The sequence below is a fragment of the Eimeria necatrix genome, genomic scaffold (genome assembly GCF_000499385.1).
Source record: "Eimeria necatrix Houghton genomic scaffold, Enh_scaff38, whole genome shotgun sequence".
Taxonomy (NCBI): Eukaryota; Apicomplexa; class Conoidasida; order Eucoccidiorida; family Eimeriidae; genus Eimeria; species Eimeria necatrix.
The window spans coordinates 127,420-149,018 of NW_013654284.1; the positions used below are offsets into that span (position 1 = coordinate 127,420).

At 50.0% G+C, this 21,599-nt stretch overlaps 4 protein-coding genes across 4 annotated transcripts; all 4 read left to right on the forward strand.

The window, feature by feature from the left end:
- Nucleotides 1-3,261: 3,261 nt before the first annotated feature.
- ENH_00049810 (hypothetical protein, conserved) lies at nucleotides 3,262-7,956 on the forward strand (the record flags this gene model as incomplete). The annotated part of the gene is made up of 1 exon (XM_013581205.1): nucleotides 3,262-7,956. The coding sequence occupies one exon, from the start codon at nucleotides 3,262-3,264 to the stop codon at nucleotides 7,954-7,956; it is 4,695 nt and encodes a 1,564-aa protein (XP_013436659.1).
- A 1,773-nt stretch (nucleotides 7,957-9,729) lies between these two features.
- Nucleotides 9,730-11,492, forward strand: ENH_00049820 (hypothetical protein, conserved; the record flags this gene model as incomplete). The annotated part of the gene is made up of 4 exons (XM_013581206.1): nucleotides 9,730-9,969; nucleotides 10,204-10,307; nucleotides 10,547-11,015; nucleotides 11,232-11,492. 4 exons carry the CDS (start codon nucleotides 9,730-9,732, stop codon nucleotides 11,490-11,492), a joined length of 1,074 nt encoding a protein of 357 aa, XP_013436660.1.
- A 697-nt stretch (nucleotides 11,493-12,189) lies between these two features.
- ENH_00049830 (hypothetical protein, conserved) lies at nucleotides 12,190-15,051 on the forward strand (the record flags this gene model as incomplete). Its single annotated transcript, XM_013581207.1, has 13 exons — nucleotides 12,190-12,370; nucleotides 12,424-12,528; nucleotides 12,589-12,665; nucleotides 12,743-13,072; nucleotides 13,132-13,190; nucleotides 13,255-13,535; nucleotides 13,674-13,719; nucleotides 13,777-13,880; nucleotides 14,126-14,331; nucleotides 14,477-14,539; nucleotides 14,603-14,674; nucleotides 14,741-14,836; nucleotides 14,965-15,051. The coding sequence occupies 13 exons, from the start codon at nucleotides 12,190-12,192 to the stop codon at nucleotides 15,049-15,051; spliced, it is 1,707 nt and encodes a 568-aa protein (XP_013436661.1).
- Nucleotides 15,052-18,136: 3,085 nt separating this feature from the next.
- On the forward strand, nucleotides 18,137-21,379 carry ENH_00049840 (2-methylbutyryl-CoA dehydrogenase, putative; the record flags this gene model as incomplete). Its single annotated transcript, XM_013581208.1, has 7 exons — nucleotides 18,137-18,250; nucleotides 18,508-18,586; nucleotides 18,916-19,109; nucleotides 19,532-19,651; nucleotides 20,187-20,265; nucleotides 20,595-20,719; nucleotides 21,095-21,379. The coding sequence occupies 7 exons, from the start codon at nucleotides 18,137-18,139 to the stop codon at nucleotides 21,377-21,379; spliced, it is 996 nt and encodes a 331-aa protein (XP_013436662.1).
- Nucleotides 21,380-21,599: the final 220 nt, after the last annotated feature.

The window sequence follows — 21,599 nt, forward strand, 5'->3', positions numbered from 1 at the left end:
CACATAAACACATCTTCTAAGGCTCAATGGCAAGATCAGGGACGGCGCAGCCGGATAGCCTGAATTACTATTCGAAATGAGCCTCTAAGTTGACAAAAACACTGAATAGTATTAACTTTCAGCGGAAATGCCGCACTTCTCGACGGACGCCAAAGCTAGGAAACAGAATGTTAGAAATGCATTGGCGTTTTCCAGTGCAACCTTTCAAGCCCACAGCCCTGATTTTCCAAATTGCTCGAAAACAACTGAACCAGTTGTTAAGACCACATTGCTTGCCACCGGTGCCGAGTAATTCAGCTTTCGAGACACGTTAGACAGGCGGCATGCCAGATTTCTGATAGCAGAGCAGGCCGCAGCACTTTCTCCACTTCTGAGTCACCAAAGGCATTGTTATCAAGCACTTTGGCGTATACAATTCATTCAAGAGGCTTGAATGCAGCACCAGTAGTGACATCCTTTTAAGCACCAGCTGTTTAGTGTGTCGCGATCTTGGTGGGCCGCGTCGGTGAAAGCAGCGGTGGCTGAAGAGCGGCAGTGCGTGAGCGAGGAGCTCTCCTGTTTATGCTTGCTAATGTTCGATAGCCTGCAGAATGCCTTCAGATAGCATAGGACACTCGTCACTGCTTGGACATTAGCGCCAACACAGGCAAACGCACCAGGAAATGTGACGAAAGCCTCCGGATGCTCAGTTAGTGCAGCGTGAGTATGGTATCCGGTATGGCAGGACTACACATCTGTCACTTGCGTGCGCCTTACGAATAACTAATATTAATCTGTTAAAACTTAACGAGGAAGCCAAGTCGGTGAGCAATGTGGCGTCGAAGGGGTCTCCACATGTTCAGGTGCTGTAAAAGACTGAGAAAATTGTGGCAACTGTCGGAGCTCGGGTTTTCTACGTATGTTGTGGCCAAGTTGTGCATTGTATGTGTTTATTTGCTTCATACCATGTGCCAGGGCCACTTTCAAGCTCCATTACAGAGCGTAGCGCTTTGCTGCCGGGCATATTGTTCAAACGGACATAGTGGTGAAACTACAATCAAAGCTTCGAAACTCTGCAGAAGCAAAGAATCTGTGCATTTACTGCTGATCGTACAGCAAAAAACAAAGAAAAGTTCAGTTTCTTTCGCGTCGCAGGTAGTGGTGTAGAAACGCTACTATAATGAATCCTGTTTGTCCCTTGCCATAAACGAAATGAGCTGCTGGTATGTAAACTTTTTAGATCTATTTGCGTTAGGCAGAATGTACTCGATTTCAACTAAAAAACCTTACAAATCTGAAAACGCCTACAGGGTACATGGGTGCCTGGGCAATTGGGCTCTCGGAGCCAAATTTTGGGGCGATTTTGAGCAAAGCTCACGTTCTCTACTGGAGCGGGACAACGCGTATATATATATACATATGCATGCATATACATTACATATACATGTATAAGCATGCATATGCACGTACACATGTGTGTGTGTCTGTGTGTGTACGTGTATATGAGTCTTGTCAAGTGCATGCTCACTAGGAGATGATAAAACAGAAAGAGAACGCCGCCTTAAAGAGCTGGGTCCCACGTGCCAGCCATCTATGTTGCAACTTGTGTGATATCTCTGGCTGCAAGTTTCGCGGGCCCAAGAGATCGAGAGACCATGATTTCACAGTTTATGTTTGCAAAAATATGTTTCCTTTTAAGGTTCTTATTTCTCGTGTAGGCATGCTTTCTTTTGTGAGGTCAGAAGGCTGGCTACGCTGGGAAGCTTGCGCCCGCATACATGAGCAGTTACGTGATTGTCAAGAAATTTATAATAGGTATTACATGGAGGTATTACATGGAGTGCTACGAATATTTTTTCGACAAGTGAGTAGCACCCATAAGGGTGCCGAGTGATCTGTTATTTGGGTTTCGTCTGGGACACCTATATATTTGGGTATCGTCAGGCACAAGCTCTGCAGCAAGGCTGCTACAGTCAGCCCTTTCAGTAAATACATTCTTGCATACGAGGGGCTTGTGCGTAGGAAGGACTCAAGGAGAGAGACTATGAAGTGGCTGGTAGTGATGTGCAAAAAAGTACGTTCCCCTTCTCACAAAGGTAAGGTCTGAAGGCACTTGCAGGCACTTGCCGTGCAGCGGAGTTCTACCGTCTTCAGAATCACCTAATTATGCACAAGTCGTGAATTTTCTCGTTTGCGCTCTTCATAGTGTGCTCTCTTGTGATACTGCTAAATACCGGGTAGGCCACGGATAGGCGCTGAACGCAAGAGCGAGACGGAAACTCTACGGACTGCAGCCCAAGTTGACGGCCTGTGCAGAATTGACAAATAGCGGCTTCTTCTTTTTTTGCCAGGCCTATGTCTGAATATTATCAGGTACTCTCAATTTTGTTTAGTATGCAGCCCAGAGATGCAAGCTTTGTTGGACGTACAGCAATACAAAAGGGCACGGTGCCTAGCTCTTCCGCCCAGTCCGAGTGTCTGGCTGGGAAATGACGGGCTTTTCTTCGGCTATGTCTACAGGTCTCAACACTCAACATTTAATGCATGAGCACCACCGCGTTCGATCTTTTCCTAGGAGAAATAAGCGCTCGTAAAGCTACTGTGGGCAGCAGGAATTTCATTTTCCAAGAAATCTTTATGCTTTCATCCAAATTGCTGGTTAGCTGAAACTATCATCCTACGGCCGAAGGGTATTGGCATATCAAAGCTGCGTCCCAGCTATTGCCATAGACGCATCAGTGTGCTATTGCTACGATTGAGATATTTTAACCGCTGCTCCTCATCGCCGTTTGCAGACTGTAGAGGCCCATCATAATCACTGGCCAACGTACAATTCACAGCTGTTAAGCCATAATAAACGTATTAACTATTCGTTCCGCAGGTTCAATCACTGAGGTTCAGCTCCAAGTAGCTTATTTCAAGTCAAAACCGGAAGGTATCGAGTAGACCGCACCATCTACAGGCAATCAGCAATTGGATCCAACGAAATCGCTCCTGTCTTATTCACCTGTGCTACTTTATATTAAAAATACGTACATGCATTTCCGTCTTCCTTCTGAAGAGCTGGCTTGACGCGGCAAAATTCATTTAATCACAGTGCTACCATGAGGCCCCGCGAGCAGCCCCAGTGGCCCCCAGTGCTCGTTGTGTGCGTTCCATAATGTTCCACCTGCATTTGCTGTTATGTATGAATTTCCTCTCTGCGAATTCTTGTTTTTTATTTTTCCCGGTTAATTGGTCACTGCAGGAGCGCTAACGTGGAGCCCCCGTGCTGCTCACCACATGGCCTCTAGGTACGGGGCTCCGCATAGCCGAAAAACCTCTCTCTGCTCGCATCCTCGTATCATCCGCATAAAAGGCAGAGTAACTGACGCCTCCATCCCGTGGGGGCTCCCCATATTGCTAGGATGGGCTCCCGGGGGCCCTCGAGGGCCCAGTTCAACGGCGGTGAGCGCCGCAGTGCGGTGCTTCTCCACCCGCCGCAAGACGGCGAAGGCCATTGGGCAATGGCACATGCAGCAAGAGGCTCGCCGGAAGGCCCTCCTTTACCAGCACAAAGTAGAAATGGGGCTGGCCAGTGTAGACTCAAGGAACAGGGGAGACGGCAGCAGTTCAGCAGCCTCGCTGCCTGCACCGTATCTGCCCAAGTACTGTTCCTCGCTTTCAGCCTTAGAGCCAGCCCTCGCGCCTCCCGCGCTGTTCCAGGCTGTGCACATCACTCCTGAAAGCCCTACTCGCCGCAGCCTCCCAGTGGAGCTGCAGAGGGTCCGGAACCCTCGTCCACTTGGCCGCATTTTTTCCCTAAAATCTACTGAGCTAGCCTCGGCTGTGCGGACTGCAGCAGCAGCAGAAGTAGCAGGCAAGGGAGTCGGGGCTACTGTGTGGAGCCAGCTGCATGCGGCCTGCATCAGACGAAGTCCCCACTTCTCGGCGGCCGAGGCTGCCCTGGTGCTGCACAGCTACGGGTTAGCGGGGCATCAGGCGCTGCCTGTGCTGCGCTGCTGTGTACGTACACTGCTGCTCAAGTGGGGTGACGTTCGGCTTCTGGACGCGGCGAGGGCCCTTCACTCTTTGTTTGCTGTATTCAAAATACGAGACACTCAGCTGCTGCTCAGGTGTATGAACAGTTTCGGGCCCCTCCTACGCAGAGACGCCGACCGGGCCCACAGGGGGCCCCTGCCCCCAGAGGAGGCCACCCAGCACTTCCTTACACTTGCGCTGCTCCTTAAGGCCTTCGCAGCAGCACAGCTGCCTTACAGCCCGCTGCTAAAAGCTGCAGCGGAGACCGTGAGGGCCCAGCTGCTGCTGCCGCAGCCAAAACCTCCATGGGGCCCCCCGGAGGGTCTTCAGGGCAAAGAGGGGGCCCTAGGGGGGAGCGGCAAGCGCCAGATATTCTCCCTTCCATTGGTGGGGGACCCCAAGGGGACCTCACTAAGGACACCGCCGCTTCCTCCTTCCCTTTTGGTTTCAATTTTAGAGAGTCTTTCGCTCTTCGGAGTGCGGCATGAGCCGCTGCTGCAGGCCTTTGAGTCTTTTGTTTCAGCTTCTATTCCTATGGGCCGCCCCGCTGCAGCTGCTGCTTTGCCGTTGCTGCAGGGCACAGAAGGGGAGCCGCCGAAGCAGCTGGGGCCCCCAGCGCAGCGGCAGCTGCTAGGTCCTGCAGCCTCTTGGGGGCCCTCTTCTTATCTGTACGCCGTAGGCAGGCTCACCCGCACCAGCAACATCACTTGCAGCCACAGTGGCTGGCTAGCTGTGCCGTCCCCAGCTAGCCAAGCCCCAGCTGGCCAGGGTGGCTGGCATTTGCGCCACTTAAGCCGGGCAGTGAGGGCTCTTGGACTCGTGGGGCGGACCAGTGGACCGCTAATGGACCGCTGGGTGGCTGCGCTGCGTCAGGGGGCCCCCCAACTGCCTCCACAGGACGTAGTGGGGGCTCTGGAGGCCTCCCGTGTCTGCGGTTTCTTCTGCCGGCCGCTGCTGCAGCAGCTGCTGCGCTGTTTCGCCCGCAGGGCTGCAGACCGCTCGCTGCCCCTAGATAGCCACACCCTTCTAGCTGCAGCAGCAGCAGCAGCAGCCCTCCCTCTGACTTGCCGGCCCTTTTGGGAGGCCATAGAGGTCTCAATTCGCCGCGGGCCTCTCTGCAGAGGGATAGGATTCGATCGGCCTCAGCAACAGGTAGAACAAATAGGGGCCCCCCGGTCATTGGGACCCCCCGAGTCACCAGGGGAGGCCCCTGGTGCTGACGGGGTCTCTAGGGGCCTACCGAGCCACAGCGACGCGACACTGACTGAGCTGCATCCGGCTGCTGCTGCTGCTGCAGCTGCTTCCTCGCAGGCTGTGTGGGGTGGGGAAGACCGGGAGGCGGGATTGACTCCAGCAAACAGGGTCTCTGGAGTAGCAGAGGTGGAGGCGGGGAAGGCGGAGGCAGAATTGGCTGTGGCCTTACTAGGAGCTGTTGCTGCTGCTGCACCTGCCCTACCTATGGACCTCCTCGCTGCAGCAGCACCGACCCTGATACGGCTGCAGCAGCGAAGCCTGCCCCTATCTGCATCCCTGACAGCATTAGGCAACGCTAGCCTCCTTTGCTGCAGGGCGGGGTTGGAAGATGAACTACAGCGTGCTAGAAGGCAGCCGGACGCGCCCTCCAGCAGCAGCAGCAGCAGCAGCTGCAGTAGCAGTAGCAGCAGCTTGGATGGGCTGATTGCAGCGGCAGAGTTGGGGCAGCACTTGAAGCGCAGAACCAGAAAGCAGGTCAAGTCCCTTCTGCTGTTGCAGCGCCGACAGCTGGAGAGCCTGCGGGGAGCTGCAGAGCTACAAGAGGAAAGCGGGGGGGAAACGGGCTGGCACAGGCTGGTTGAGGGCCCCCTTGCAGGGGACTGGCAAGCTTTGGAGTTGTGTGTCTACGGCATTTTGGTCGCCGGTCCCGCCACTGCTGCAGCGCCTGCTGCCCTTTTGCCAGAGAGGGAGGCTGAGGTGGGAACAGACCAGCCTGCTGCATGCGTTGAGGCACTGGAGGTCTTGAGCCACATCAGAAGACTGGTGGTGGCGAGGAGGGACTGCTGTAAACTTGTCTTTGGCTCACTGGAGGAGGCCGTGGCCCTTCTTCACCTGGAGCTGCAGCCTTACTGCCCAGATGCTGCACTCGCAGCAGCAGCAACGAGGCTGCTGCAGCAGCGGAAGCGTCTTGAACAGCAGCAGCCAACGAAGCCCAATGCAAGAGGAGCTATCGGCAACAGCAACGGCAACAGCAACACCATCAGCAACAGTTACAGCGGCAGCAGCAGGAGCGGCAGTCTGCCCCAACACGCACGGGCTCCCATCTCGAATGCAGAAAGGGCTCTTCCGTGCTTGCATTCTAATCTGCTGGCCAGAGGCCCCAGGGAAACTGTTCTGCGACTTCAGCAAAGTGGTGTCGCTGGGACCTGTGAGCCCCTCTGGGTACCGGCAGCAGAGTCCCTAGAGGTGATTTTAAGCTGCTGCAGCAGCAGACTGGTGACAGCCCCCACTCCTTCTCTTCTGCACGCAGCTGTAGTCACGCTGAGGGCCCTCGCGCACCCCAGAATGCTGCAGGGGCTCTTACGAGAGTCGGGGGAGGCCCAACGGCAAAAGGAGGCGAGCGCCACGGACGCGACGGCTGTGCTGCAGCTGCTAGAGCCCGAAGAAGCTAGTATCGCCTCCAGCCATCTTTTTGCTTGTATTGGGTCAGGGCAAGACCAGACAACGCCCACCATGAAGGATGCAGCAGCTAGCCCAAAGCTCCGAGAGGTTACTGAGCCCTTAACGGAAGCAGCAGCAGCAGCAGCCGCCTACAGCGAAGGTGTGTCAGTAGAGGACCAGGAGGTAGGAGCAGCTCTGCTGCTGGTGGAAATCTGTCTTTTGGTTTTAAGTGTCCTGAGAGAAAGAGTGATGCATTCGCTGCTGCAAGCGAACGAGCTCGCGCTGCTGGCTGCAGAGGCGCACCAACTGCTTCGGCGGCTAACTGCCCCCAGAGGCCCCGTTGAAGCTTCAGAGAAGTTCCAGGGGCTTCAAGGTGCGCCAAATAGCCCGCAGATGCAGGCGGCCTCCCCACAAGGGCCCCCGCAGAGGCCTCGGGCACTTCAAGGAAAGGACGAGCCTTCGCCTGACGCTGCTGAAACTGTGCGCAACTTTTCAAAAGTAGGCAGCGGGGCTGCTGCGGCTGATGAAGGCAGCGGGAAGGGCCTTGAAGGCGCAGCTTGGGACAGCCTGCTGCAACTAGAGAGAGAACTAGCCGCGTTTTTGGGGTCCCTGGGAGACCTGTGGCGCAAGACGCCCTGTACTGTGTTCGCCGCGGGGCCTTCCAACAGCTTTAGCGTTTGCATGGAGTTGGGACTGTTGGACACTGGTTTCGGTGCTACAGCTGAGCCTTTCGCCTCTGCCCGCCACCGGGAGCATCTGCGGTCCGTGGCTTCTACTGCTGGGGTTCCATTTCCAGCCACCGCGGGAAAAGAAATTAGAGAAGAGGCACTGCGCACTGCAGCACTCGTAGAGGCTCTTTGCCCTGCCGTTTATACTCCAGAGGGGCTGCGCTGGCTACGGAGCCGGGCCGGCGGTCGCAGTGCCGAATGGTCGCAGACTAACGCACCCCCAGATTCCTTTTTCTTGTCCCCATTGAGGCCAGTTGATGCCGATTTCTACAGAGCGCGTGCAGGTGCAACACAGGAGACGACTACTGAAGGAAAGAGCAGTGGAAACGCAGGTGCTTTTGCTGCAAATGCACCTGAAGCAGCTGCAGCGCTATCATCAAAGCCAGAATCAGCAGCAATTCGCAGGCCGGATTGTGATGCTAGCACCATGAGCAGTTTTCTCGGTGTGATATCTGCGATGGAAGAAGATGATCAGAAAGGAGAACACCGAAGAGAGAGACCCTCAGCCGCTGCTTTGCTAAAACAAAGGGAGCACCGCGACTTGGCGCTAATGTGGCTGTCGCAGCTCATGAGGTGCTGCGTAGCCCTGCACTAGGAGGTTTTGCTGTCTTTTTGCTGTATTTCGCAGACCGTAGGTAGTTGGGACAAGGTTTCACGCACACACGGGCTGCCTACAAGCGGCTGCAGCCTGAATTGAACCTGAATAGAACCCGCATCCTGTGGACGGTCAGGTAGAAGGCTGAGGCACCCCTTTGTCCAAATTCTTTACGTGTAGAACGCATGCAACAAGAGCAAAGGCGCAACAATGGAGAGTATAGGTCTGTTTTTTTTTTAACTTGCCGGCGTTATTTTTTAGTCTATCGTCTCATAAAGGCACGTCCGAACTGCATCCCCGCCAGCTTTGAACTCAACCGGGAAAGTTTCCCTTTTTTATTGTGCATGAGTGGATACTTGCCCCCAAAACTTATATATGAATAATCAGAAGCTCCCCGTTAGACTCAGCCATGCAGCCTACGCGTTTTGCCCGACAGCACGCAGAAACGGAGCAATTGCAGCGCGTGCATCTGGAAGCCTGCATTCCTATAAATCCGCAGCAAGCCAGTTAGGGGAATGCACTGCCCGGCGACGCATCGGGTATGAGATATTTCAGGCTGACGCCTGCCGTTGTGCGGGTCAACGAAGCGGGGCGGGAACGAAGACTCAGGGTGCTACACAGGGTGCCGAACAAGCGCGTGCAGAGGCTGCATCGTCACCGCACAATTCACGTTCACCAGCGGTGGGGATATTCCCCGTCAGGATGCAGTTGTAAGGGGAACTGGAATAATTGTATCTTAAAACGTGTAACTCGGCAATGCACTGACGTTTCGCGAATTGGAAATTCTGGGAAAATAAGCTCCGCTATGCCGGTAAAGCATATCTGTCAATAATGCAAAAGACGACGCGAAACATTCAGGAGTTTTGTCCCTCTGCGAACACCGTATACAGACTCATTCTGAGTCCAATGCGTATTTGATGTGCTCATATTTTGAAGAATAAATAATGATAATTCCAGCTGATTTGGAAGAAGTACTGTTGACAAATCTATACAAACTGTCGCTGGCGGACACAGTGTCACTGTCATACATCTTAGAACACAGAACCTTCTGAGTTCGGAAGAGAAATAAAGTGTTCGTTTGTGGTCAGTCGCCGCATTCTTTGTGTGTTGATGTGGCGTTCAGTGGTTTTCAACAGAATGGTGGAGAGGCTCATCGGGACGACTAGGTAGTTATTCGTATCCTCTGCAAATTAGTGAGCTGAACTGCCTTCTGCGCAACTGGTATCGGGAACCGCGTTGTGGCGATGCTAGCCTAAGTGATACAGACATAGCAAATAACAAGAAGTAACGCCAAGCACGTAATAACGGAAGACAGCCTGTGTATTTGCGCTGTGTGAAACGAAGGTGGGGCCTCGATGGTCATTGAAAGAAGAGCGGGCAGGAGATCAAAACTGGGAAATCAAGAGAAGAAGCAGTTGAATGTAGCACTTCAGAGCATTTCTACAGGAGCCTGTTATGGTTACCACATAGTTTGCAGCTCTTTGCGTTCGGCATGCGGCGGCTCCCACCAGCCACAGATTTCAAGAACAACATTTGCAAAGGGCTCGCTGCAAGACTTCATCAAGTATTCTTTAAATGTTATTTATTGCTTAAATATATTTTTGGTAGAGGGCTTTTTGCTTTAAAATGTACGTGGTTTTCAGCTAGAGACGAATGCAGCCGAGTCTCCCACCGCGTGGCAACAGTAGGTGAATTGACTCAGTCAGAGGGACTGGCTCCACGTTTTATCGCCTAGTCACCGTTCTGGTTGTTTTCCTTAACTTCAAAGCGAGAATGAAAGGCCGGTGGCGCAAAGACAAGCGACCGGCAGCGGAGAAGCCGAACGGGGCAGGTTCTTTTGCAGGAGGCTCGGCGGGCCAGCAAGCTCCGAACAACATTCTTGCAGGTTTCAGATTTTCTGGGACCGTCGACAAGGCTGCAGAGCAGCAAAGGGAGTGTTACGAAAATGCCCATGCTTCTCTTGTTCGCAGTCAATTTGCAATGTGCGACGGAGAGACCCACGATGATTTCATGGTGAGAGCAGCGCAGCGGAAATGTTCTGCTTTCCTCTAAACTGCATTGGGCTGAGGCACAAGGGAAGCACTGACAGAGTACCCGCTCATTCTCGTTGCAAACAGCACTACAACGAGTGCTGCAGGCCCTGTTCAACTTAAAGTTTCAGAGTTTCCTTGACTGGTATCCCATCTTTGGTCGAACTAATATACATGTTTTGCCATTTGCCCTCACTCGCTGTACTTTCGGCTTCAGAAAGCGCTCACGGGAGGCAGCATTTACATTCCTGCCTTTTTCAATGCGAGCGAAAGCGAGGCGATCTTCAACGCCCTCATGAAGGAGCTTTCGGACTACGCAAAGTGAGCACCAGCCGAAGTTCCTTAGAGAAGGGGCTTTGGCAGCTCTTGTAGTTCAAATTCGTCGGAGTCCACGTGGCTTTCAGACTGCGCAGAGTGCGCAGCAGCCAGAATGCCTTCTTAGCCAAGGGGTTTGCTGCTCTTATAATTCAAATCGTTTGAAGTCCCAACTTAAATGCATTGGCGCTTCTGTCCACACAAAATGGCCTTTCTCGTTCGCCCTGTTTGCTGCGCCCCCTCAGCGAACAGCAGCCGCCCCAGGCAGCTGCGAGTGAAGAGGCTGCCGCTGCTGCAGCAAGTGGGCCAGCTGCTGCAGCAAGCGGGCCAGCTGCTGCAGCAAGCGGGCCAGCTGCTGCAGCAAATGGGCCAGCTGCTGCAGCAAGCGGGCCAGCTGCTGCAGCAAATGGGCCAGCTGCTGCAGCAAATGGGCCAGCTGCTGCAGCAAATGGGCCGGCTGCTGCAGCAAATGGGCCAGCTGCTGCAGCAAATGGGCCCGAGGCGGCACTGAGCGGCGCGGGCGTGTGCCGGTGGTCGCGGCACTTGAAGCACGAAAACCCCGAGGGCTTTCCCACTTTTCAAAAAGTAGTTCAACGCATTTCGAGTTATTTCGACTTGGAGATTTTCGCAACTAGAATGAACATCTACCCCGACGGCTCCCACTGGAAGCCTCACCACCACGACTCCCACGCCTACTCCTCAGAGAGGAACCAAGTAAGCAACAGCAGCAGCAGCAGCAGCAGCAGCACGAGTAGCAGCAGCAACAGCAGCGGCATCAGCAGCACGAGCAGCAGCAGCAGCACCAGCAGCGCCAGCAACACGAGCAGCAGCAGCAGCAGCAGCAGCAGCAGCAAGGCCAGTCCGTCAGGCCTTCGTTTTTTTCTCTGCTGAGGGTTCTGTTTCCATTTTGCTTCACTCTTATGCTGTCAGGCAGAGGACTTCACCGTGGGCGCGTCGTTTGGGGCGCAGCGAGCCCTCGAGTTTGCGCACGTGAAGAGTGGCCTTAAGTTTCGCTTTCCGCAAACAAGCGGCTCCATTTTTTCGTTTAACTCTTTTGTCAACAAGAGCTTCACTCACGGCGTGCCGGCGGAGCCGGCTGCCAGCGTGGGCCCCCGCATATCCATCATTGTGTGGGGCCGGCGCCGCTCGCTGAACAAGTTGAATGCCTGTGCCAGCGAATTGAAACAGTAAAACTCCTTTCAAGTCGAAGCTTACATCGTCTGGTGCATTTTATTTGCTGCTGACGCAGCAGTAGATGAGCAGTTACTTACATATTTATACTGCTTGCAATGATGTTGCCGAATTCAGTCGTTTGGATACAAATTGCAAAACAGAGAAGGCGCGCACGTTCTTTCCGTTTCTTCTTGTGAATTCGGTTGAGATGCCAACAATAGTGATTTTTGAGCTTCATGTACAGCTCATGAAGCTCGGAAAAGCGACAAAGGAAGACGGGACGCGCTTGAATACTCAAATCCTTCAAAGTCAGTGCAGGTGCCATTTGTGCCCTTCCTTCGCCACTTGGTGCCGAAACAGAGCACAATAAGGGCATGAGCCATCCCAGAAGTCTTTCTCATGTAGAATTTCACCAATTTTCTGCAGCTACTGGACTCGCACGTGGATGATCTAGCGCAGTGCTGAACAGGTTTCGCCTGCCGGCTGCGGTGTATGTACTAACCAGATACGATAGCGCGCGTCTGCTGCTGCTTCGGGTTCTGAAACAGTAATGCTTCGGCAGCTGCGGAATATGCGTAAAATTTGAGTTTCGGTTTTTGTGTTCATGCATTTCGTTTCTCTTTAATTATTCACCGAGCTTACGCATACTGACAAAGGATTCGATTCCTTCCTTTTCATTTTCAACAACTGTTGGCGGGTCCTCTTTCTTTTCACAATGGGTCAATTTTGGGGGAAATCCGCGAAATATTCTCACGAGGAAAAACCCGTTAAGAAGTGGTATACGGACTCAGCCTTGACTCTCCTCACCGGCTGTCTCTCTTTTATTACATTTTTGTTGAATGCAACGGCCTGCTACGGCGGAAACCTGAGGCACTTGGCGCCATATGACTTGAACGGTTTGTCTCTTTTCCCCCTGCCCACTTTTAAGCCCTTTTCACCTTTTCTTCAGCTGATTTCTGCGGCTCCAAGCTGGTGGGCGAAGACCGGCAGTACCTTTACTACCCCGATCCTCACAATCCGACGAGTGGGATCTGCGTGGACTCGTGCCCAACAGGTTCGCGGTGCCTTTAAAATGATTCGCACTTGGTTTATTTTTCATGTTTTCCGTTTACAGCGGAAACGCGAGGCACCATCAACATCCCTGATGGCCTTGGGGGCATTCAAGTGCACCCCATAACGAGCTCGGAGTTGGTAGGCAGCAGCAAACGCACTGACAAATGAATAAATGAATAGAGCTGATCAAATATATCCAATGTGTTCTTCCTCAGGTGTCAGGACAATACTGTTTCCAGCGCCGGCTGAAGTCCCGGGAGATACTGACAACGCTGCAGCAGCAGCGGCCGTTTCTGTACAGCATCGTTCAAGACATTTTCAAAGCTACAGAAGTCCTTTTTGCGACTATCTTTCTTTCTATAGTGTTGGCAATTGCTGGCATTAAAGCTATGTTGAACAAAAGGGCCGGAAAAAATGTTTGTCTTGCTGCTTCTTTTGCCCCTTGTTTCTTTTCCCTCTTGACTGTCTTGCTGACTCTTTACCACTTCTTCACTCCGCGAGTTCTCCAACCTGGCTTTTCCTTGCTGCTCCTGTCGGGCATTTTGGTAAGGATTTTTATTTCCAATTTCTGCTGCCTCTTCTGACTTAGGCTCTCTTTGCACAGGCCACTATGTCCTTCTTGACGGGGACACTGCCGGTTATTTTTCCCAAGACTTACGGGAGGTAAGGCTGCAGCAGCAAATGGCGGCTTTTGCTGCAGCACTTTTCAAGTTGCTGCTGCATGCAGGTCGCGGCAGTTCATGCTTATTGGCGCGCAAGCCCTCGAGGAAATGCCCGACTTGTTGACCTTCATCATAGTCACAGTGGCGGGCATTGGGGTGACAGTCGTTTGGAACATTTGGATTTGCGCCTCTCTGCTCACTATGGGCAGGGCCGTCCCCCAGCCCCTTGTGGTGGACTCCCACGGCGAAACTTACATGGGCATTGTGGCTTCTTTCACGAGGACTCCGGGCCAAGGACTGGCTTGCTTGGTTGTGTTGGTGACTTTCGTTCTGCAGTTCGAAAGCGGTGAGAAGTCGAGGCGATCACGCTGCCTTTCGTGACAGTCTGCAGCAGAATTCAACTTGAAATGTGTCAATGAAAAATTCGATCCGCATAAAACATGGTTTTTTCGCATTTGCTGAAAATCCGAAAATCTGTTTGCAGCCATTGTTTTCACCAAGTTCCTCACTACCCGCTGCGTCAAGAAGTGGTGAGTTGATTTCAAATGCTTTTCTTTAAATTGATTCAAGAAAATCACTTCTTTCAGGTTCGAAAAACTGCCGAGGAACGGAGTCAGGAGCCCCAGATGCGACTACGTCTTGCCTGTTTGCATGGATGTGCCAAAAGACTGGGGCCCGATGGGAGCAGCAAGTTCGTCTCTTTGTCTCATTTTAATGTAACTTTCAACTTCTCATTTCACTTTCAGCTTTCTTTGCCCCAATCTGCCGTGTGCCCTCCACCTTTATGCAAATGGTAGCGGCTGAGAGCTCACTGGCGCCTCACACGGACACCCTTGCGACTTACCTGCAGCGTCGCTTTGCTTATCTCAATGACTGTCGTGAGTTATGAGGCCTAAAGTTGAATGAATGAATATATTAATAAGCTTTTATTTGCAGTTCTCTTCAACAACCAGCTGCTGCCTGTCAAGCTAGACGAAGCCAACGGTGGCTTTCTTGAAGCAGCTCTTGCCGGCTACATCGTGAGTTTCAATACTTGTCAAGAGTTTAAAAACAAGAAACGAAATGCAAGTGCAGGAGCTCACGCAAGGGAAAGTGGACGATCACTACCAGGCTCACCACTATCACATCCAGGAGTTGCTGAGGTAACTAGGAACTAAACTACAAGGAAAAGACGCATGGACTCAGACTTATTTTTCTTCAGCCCTGCATTTCAAATCGGCTTTTTCTCCACAATGGTAATTCTTTCGCAATATGCGTCACAAGGGACATTCCTAATTTTGTTGACAGAGCATTTTCGTTGCTGTGCTGACGTGGATTGGCCTAGAACTAGCGCCTATTTTCAACAACACGGTAATCAACTTGATTTATTGTGTTCATGTTTCATTTGGGTTGACTTTATTCGTGAAAATTCAGGGAGAAAAGGCGCTGGATTCGATCCCCGTGATCGTGCTGCTTGTCTTCGTTATGTCTGCACTTGTGCTAACAGTAAGTTGAATCGAATTTCCTTTTTGCATTTTCCTTTTTCATGTTTATTATTCGTTTACTATTCAGGTTTTTCAAGAAGCAGTGAACGCGGCAGCCTGTGCGGGGGTAATGTATTGGTCAAAGGCCGCGTCGGATGTGCTGTGGTGCAATTCAATAAATTCTGTAAGTTATTTGCTCAAGTGATTACTTAATGATCTTCACATGCTTTTAAATGCACATCTCACTAATATATTAAATATTCACTTGGTTTTTGTTTATTTTGCTGTATTGTTCATTTTTCGTGTTCTCAGGACACTCTTCCCGTATACGAGTCGAAACACCTGCGGAAATTTCTGGAACTGCTAAGGCGCAAATGCGACCGCCAGATTCTGTTTTAAATCCATATAAAGTTGGTGGCGAGATTCAGCCATGAACTATTACGGCAGCCGCTGCAGGAGGCAGCTGATCAGCAGCAGATGAATCGAAAAGATGAACGGCTTTATCACTCCAGAGTCCCGCAGCCGCGGCCAAGAACTAAAACACCCGCGATAACATTATGCTCTTCGGCGCATTTCGTATTTTCAAGTGAACGCCTTAATCGGCACATTTCGTATTTTGAAGTGAAAGCCTTGATCGGCACATTTCGTATTTTCAAGTGAACGCCTTGATGCTTGAACGTCCATTCCAGAACTGGAAACGCAGCGCAGATAAGTTGTAAATCAGAGCCATGGTTTCAGTCTAAGGCCCACAGTTTAGAGTATACTGTTATCGGCCAAAGCTGGGGGAAAAGTGATACACAGTGCACTAGCCTTCTACCCTTTTTACTGTAGAGATGGCTTCTGAACAATCGGCGAACACCGGTGTCAGTAGAGGCAGCTACTGGCGATAAATGAGTAATATTTGTCTTATAAGCGATAAACAAATGCAAAACTTGTCGCTGCAACGTAAGGCTGCAGGAAAGCTGCAGTCTGAGGTGAATATAAGAGGCAGCTGCGATTCCGGTGGCTCCATTGGCCACACAGGCGAATCCCATTTGCACGCTAGAGGCCATCTTGTTCTGAAAGAACATCTGCAGTTCTAATTAGCAAGAAACTCTGCCAAACATCGCTTTGTTTTGAAGAAAGTGATTTTGTTTCGACGGTCAACGTGTTATTTTGAATCGCGGTGCATTTAGACTTCGATTGAAGAACAACGCACGAACTTACAGGATTACGGATCTCCTTTCATCATTTTGTTCCACGGAAGTCCAGTATTCTCTTTAGAATAAAATAGAGTTTCATTATGTGGATGAATTAATGTGATATAATTGCACCCGGAAAGCTGTTTTCGTTGCGAAATTTTGGGCCTCTTCTTCTTGGGCCCCCCAGCCGTCGGCAGCACCTCATGGTGGGTTTTATTGCCCCTCATGCATTTCGCCGAGCAGTTGTGTGTTGGTTTATTTTTCAATTTAAAGTTCAATTTAGTTTAATGGAATTGCTAAAAAGTTCAGATGAGAGGCCTATTTGTCGGAAACTAGGAAAGGCTGCACAGCTGGCGTGGGGTCGCCCGCTTCCACAGGGGGCCCCTTCTCGCCTTGAGGAAGCGAGTTCGGAGTTCTAATTGGGTGAGTTACGTTTGCAAGATTATGCACGCTTGTCTGCTTAGCTAGATTGGTGAGAAAAGATTATAAAGCTACCTGAAAGGGATGAATTTGGCATTTTTCGGGCCACGCAGCAAGCCAGACAAGCCTCAGAGCGGAAGTCATCGTTCCCAGTGGATTTTTGCATCTTCTTCAGTGAGTAAGATCCATATTATTCTTTGATTTTTCAATGATTAACTTCGCTTTCCTTTTGTTTTTCAGTTCCAAGGGAGGAAGCATTTGCGCCCAGCTGCGGCTCTGCCTAGGACCTCAGCTGATTTCATGTTAACGCGTTTTTCAGAGGGCACGCACAAAGGCAACAGCATAGACGAGCACGGGGAAAAACGCAAAAATCAAATCAAACAAAGCAAACAAAATAAATTATTTGCAGACAACTGAACCTCCAGACCGCCGAACGACGAATCAGGAAGAGAAACAAATTAGCTTGACCCCAGAATCAACGGAGCAGGCGGAGGAAGCGAAAGCGCGGGCAGAAGGGACCAGATATAAAAGTCTGAAAAGGATAGTTCAACGAAAAGACAAATCTTTCAAGTAAAGCCAAACTTGATGAGCTCCGTGAAGATTTAATTCAAAATTGAGACAAAATGCAACGCGCACAACAAACCCTTCTCTGGGCAGCCCGCCGCTCCTTCGCAGCCCCTGCCGCACGGCAAGCATAACATCAAACCCTAAACCCTAAACCCTAAACTCTCAACCCCTACCGCTAGCACGAACTGTGAACGCGGAAGAACAGCTCTGGAGTCTACTCCATAACCCGGAGTATATGAATTGCTTGCCTCTTTGTTTTTTGTTTTTACCACTTCAGGGCTGCTCTATGGCTAAGAGAGGCTCCTGCCATTTCTTTTGCAGCAAAAGCCTCCGGGGGTTCCGTCTGCGTGCCGCCAGCTGGTGCTGCTGCTGTTGCTGCTGTTGCTGCTGCTCCTGTTCGTTGCTTCTCCACAGAAAGCAATGAGGCGCCCGCTGCAGTATCGCCGCAGGGTACATCCACCACCAGAACTTTACCAATTAGCTAACGTATTCATTTTCTACTTATTATATCTTTTCTTTTAAGCTCGATGTGAATTTAGGTGCCTGCAACGCAGCGTTTTGATTGCAAAGATGGACGAACCAGCTGCGTATCTCCCCATTTTATTTATCCGCAATTAATTTTCTCTCATAATTCTTTTCTGTTTGTGCTCTTTTTCAGAGAGCTTGCAATTCAGAGACTCCGTGAGGAAGTTCGCAGAGGAGGTTCGCTGAGATTTAAGGGTTAGGGTTTAGGGTTTAGGGTTTTTCGCCGATGATGTATTCACGTTTGCGGGCCTTGCGCTGTCCGTAGAGTAGGCCTAGCGGAGGGTTAGACAAGTACGACATGCAGAAAAATAAGTATTTACTTTTTTATGTCTATTTTCAACTTTTAATTCCTTTTCTTTCCTCTTTCGCCCATTCGCTCCGCAGGAAATCGGGCCGCTTGTCGCCAAAATGGAGGAGGAGTGCAACATCAGCCTGGACGTTATCAGCGCTTTGTTCCAGCAAGGTAGCGGGAAAAAAGAATTATTTAATTGATTGACTATAGCTGCTGCTTCTGTAGCTTTTTCGGATGCTACCGTTGTGTGTGCTCCTGATTCCCTGGCGGTGCAGCTGCATGCATTGACGCTTCTGCTGTTGCTGCCGTTGATGCCATTGCTCTGCTCGCCAATACTGCGCACATTGTTGCTGCCGCTGCAGCGACCTATTCTTCTGCTGCTAGTGTTGCATTAATCGCTCGCTGCTTCTGCTGCACTCACTGCTGCTGCTCCTTCCTGTGCATGCATGCCCTGCTGCTGCTGCTGCTGCTGCTGCTGCTGTTCTAAGGGTTTATGGCGATGGGTGTGAACTCTGAGGATGGCGGCAGCGGCATTTCTTTTCTCGATAGTTTGCTGGTTGTCAAGGAAATGAGCCGAGTCGATCCCGCCGTGGGTCTGATGGTGACCGTACATGTACGCGACTGATTAGCTATCTTATTCACTTAATTAATTAATTAATTAATCAATTATTTTTTGTCTGTTTTTCGAAACTCCTTTCGATGCTACCGGCCGACTTAATTCTCTTGTGTGTTTACTGCGCCAAGCAGTAACCAGTTTGCTCTTTAAGCTGCTTTGCTTATTAGTACAGCATTCACCCAAAGTAATTGACACTGACTCTTTTTAGTTGTTAAATTGCTTGTGTTTGTTATTTTGGTTTTTTATTACATCAGAATCACTTGGTCCTCGGAGCGCTTAACCGCTTTGGAACAAGTGAACAAAAGGACAAGTTTCTGCCAATTTTGAGTTCAGGTATGATTGAAACAAAAACAAAGATTAACTAGCTGGAAAAATAAATGGGTAAATCCACAAATAAACGAATAATAAATGCGTCGTGCCCACATATTCATAGAAATTTTATGTATGCAGAAGCATATATATATATGCATATAAGTACACGCATGTATGCATATATGTTATACATATTTCTGACCCAACGGTGGGAAGCAAATTTAAAAAGGTGCAGTAGCAAGATAATTGAAGCCCAACAGCAGCAAAGTGAACACTCAAGTCATGTCTCACAGTTTTCCTGGCATCTTAATTTGCTTCTTTGTGTGCCGTCAATGCCTTTTTATCTTCAGACACAGTTGGCTGCTTCTGCCTAGGCGAGGACCATAGCAACAGTGGCAGCAGCAGCAGCTTGTTTGATTTGAAGTGCACGGCCACCCGCGACGCGGAAAAAGGAGGATGGGTTATAAACGGGAAGAAGAGATATGTTTTGAATGCGAAAGAATCGGGGTTGTTTCTAGTCGTCGCTGTTACTGGTGCAGATGAGGTAAACACACGAAGAGTCAAAAGAATTGAATTGGGAAAAATAGATTAAAAAAGTGTATATGAGCTGATCGGCATGTAATTATCCTGTATGCAAGCGCTTAATAAATGATAGCAAGTAGACAAAGTCGCCGTTATGCTGGTCCATACGTTTTCGTTTGTATTTAATTTGGCGACATTAAAAATGGATCAGCAGGTGGATGAAAAGGAAACTAAGAAGCATAGGTGGCTGGGTAGATGAAAAAAACAATCATCAAATCTGTCTTTTGTTTTTTATATAAGTAAATACTGCTGCTGCACAGGAGCAGCGGAAGTACTGATAAGCCCAAACACTCACCATGGATATTCACCATTTATTTTTGGTTTGGAGCATTCAACATTTGCCAATCGCTATTTATTTGTATCGTTCTGCGCAATATATTGCAGGCAGAAGGACAACTAACTTGTTTCCTAGTTGAGAGAGAAGGCATAAAGATAGAAACAGAAACGGCGAAAGCTGGATCGCAGGCGTCTTCTGTTTCTGAGGTGTCCCTTAAAGGCACATTTGTGAGTGCACAGTAGAAATATATAAAGTTAAAAACATTAATTTGCAAGCTTAATAATAAATAAAACTACTTTGCTTGCATGCACTCCCATCCACTATCGGCCCCCCTGCTTATTTGCCTTTCCTGTTCAAATCTAAACCCTGAAGTAACTGGAATAGCTTGAACTCCCTTTAATTTTAGTAATTAGTAAAAAGCGATTGGCCTGGTAGTGGCAATCAATCAGGGCCTTCAGTTAAGGCCCTAGACCCTAACCCGAAGCTCTAAGCCCTTAGCTTTAAACACGAAATCTTGAACCCTTCACCCTAAGCTGTTGAAGCCACGCCAGAAGCTTCAAGACCTTAAATCTTTAGTGTCCAATCTAAACCCTAAGCTCTTGACCCTACGCTCTAAGCCCGAAACTCTAAGAACCGAAATTCCCTGATATGACTGCGTATGCATTTTGCTGACTTCGTGGACACGGGGCTCCGTAGAGGCACTGACACACCACTTTTTTACCCTAAACCCTAAACTCCTATTTTTTTTTCATTGCTCTGCAGGTGCCAGACAGCCACGTCTTGGGGCCCGTGGGGGGAGCGAAAAAAATATGCGATGAGCTTTTAATGGACAGCCAAATTGGTACGCAAAAGACTCAATTTTCTGGATTGATTGAGAAGTACAATTTGTTTACGATAGATAAGAGACTCAACTGAATCAATTGGAGTTGGAACAAAATCACGCATTTGCATTCCAAAGCGTAGACCCTGAATCCCAACACCTAAACACTCAACCCTAAACCCTTAATTCAACTCCCACCAAAAGTCTCAGAGGGCTGTCTGTTGTCAAGCACAAAGCCCTGTGCCATAAACCCGGGGCCGAATCGCTGTGTATATGTCTAGGGCTTGCCCTGTGGGGTTCAGACACTGGGGTTATTTTTAAGGGTTTGAGTTTTGGGGTTTGTGGTTCAGGAGTAGCTGCGCAGCAGCTGGGGCTAGCCGAGGGCGCGCTGCATGTCGCTCTTCCCTATCTGATAGAAAGGCGAAAAATAGATGAAGATGCAAAGAGCAGCTACATTAAATACGAAGTAGCCAAGGTAATTAGCAATATCAAACTGAATTGCTCCAATTTGCACGCAGTAGTGGGTGATGCCTACTTAAAACTTCAAGAATAAGTACGCCTTAAAATCAGAGGAAGAACACTTGACGAAGCAGCAGCGAAAGCAAACGTCTGAGAAACGATGGGGGACAAACACAAATAAATACACAATCCCGATATTACACAAACACAAGAAGAAGTATACTTTTATATTTGGCAGTCGATCCTCGACTCAGATCTACCTAGGTAGCTGCTACTAGCTAACCCCACGCTGCAACTCAGACGTGCACTACCGTTAGCTCGTTCGTATTTTCCTCCCCCATTGTTTTTGTGTTTAAATTTGTTCCTAAAAATATTTTTCCTTCTGTCTCAGGCAGCAGCAGAAATCGAGTCTGTGAAAGCGCTCGTGTACTATGCCGCCTCCCTGCGCACAGCAGCCGCACCAGCAGCAGCAGCGGCAGCAGCAGCAGCACGGTATAAAGCAGCTGCTACTGCTGCAGCGGTGTCTAGCAAGTGCGTGGATCTCGTGGGCCCTTCGGCACTCAGCAAGGATTTGGAGAAGTACTACAGAGATTCCAAATCCACAGCTTATGACCTCTGCGGTGAGGAGCAGCTGCTGCAGCCCATCTTTGAAGCTCTCATAAACGAATACAGTTGAAAGAGAGCAGCAACAGCTGTGTCGCACGTTAGGAACTGCTGCTGTTGCTGCTTCAGTCCAAAAGTAGCTGTTAGTTCCTTGATAAAGGAACAAGGAGCGACTAGGCAGCTGGCTGCCACTGAAGCAGCACAAAATACGGCGACTTGAAAGGACCCAAACAGCGTCAAAACGAAAGATGAATAAATGTGTAAATGCACGAGCAAATCAGCCAATCAATAGT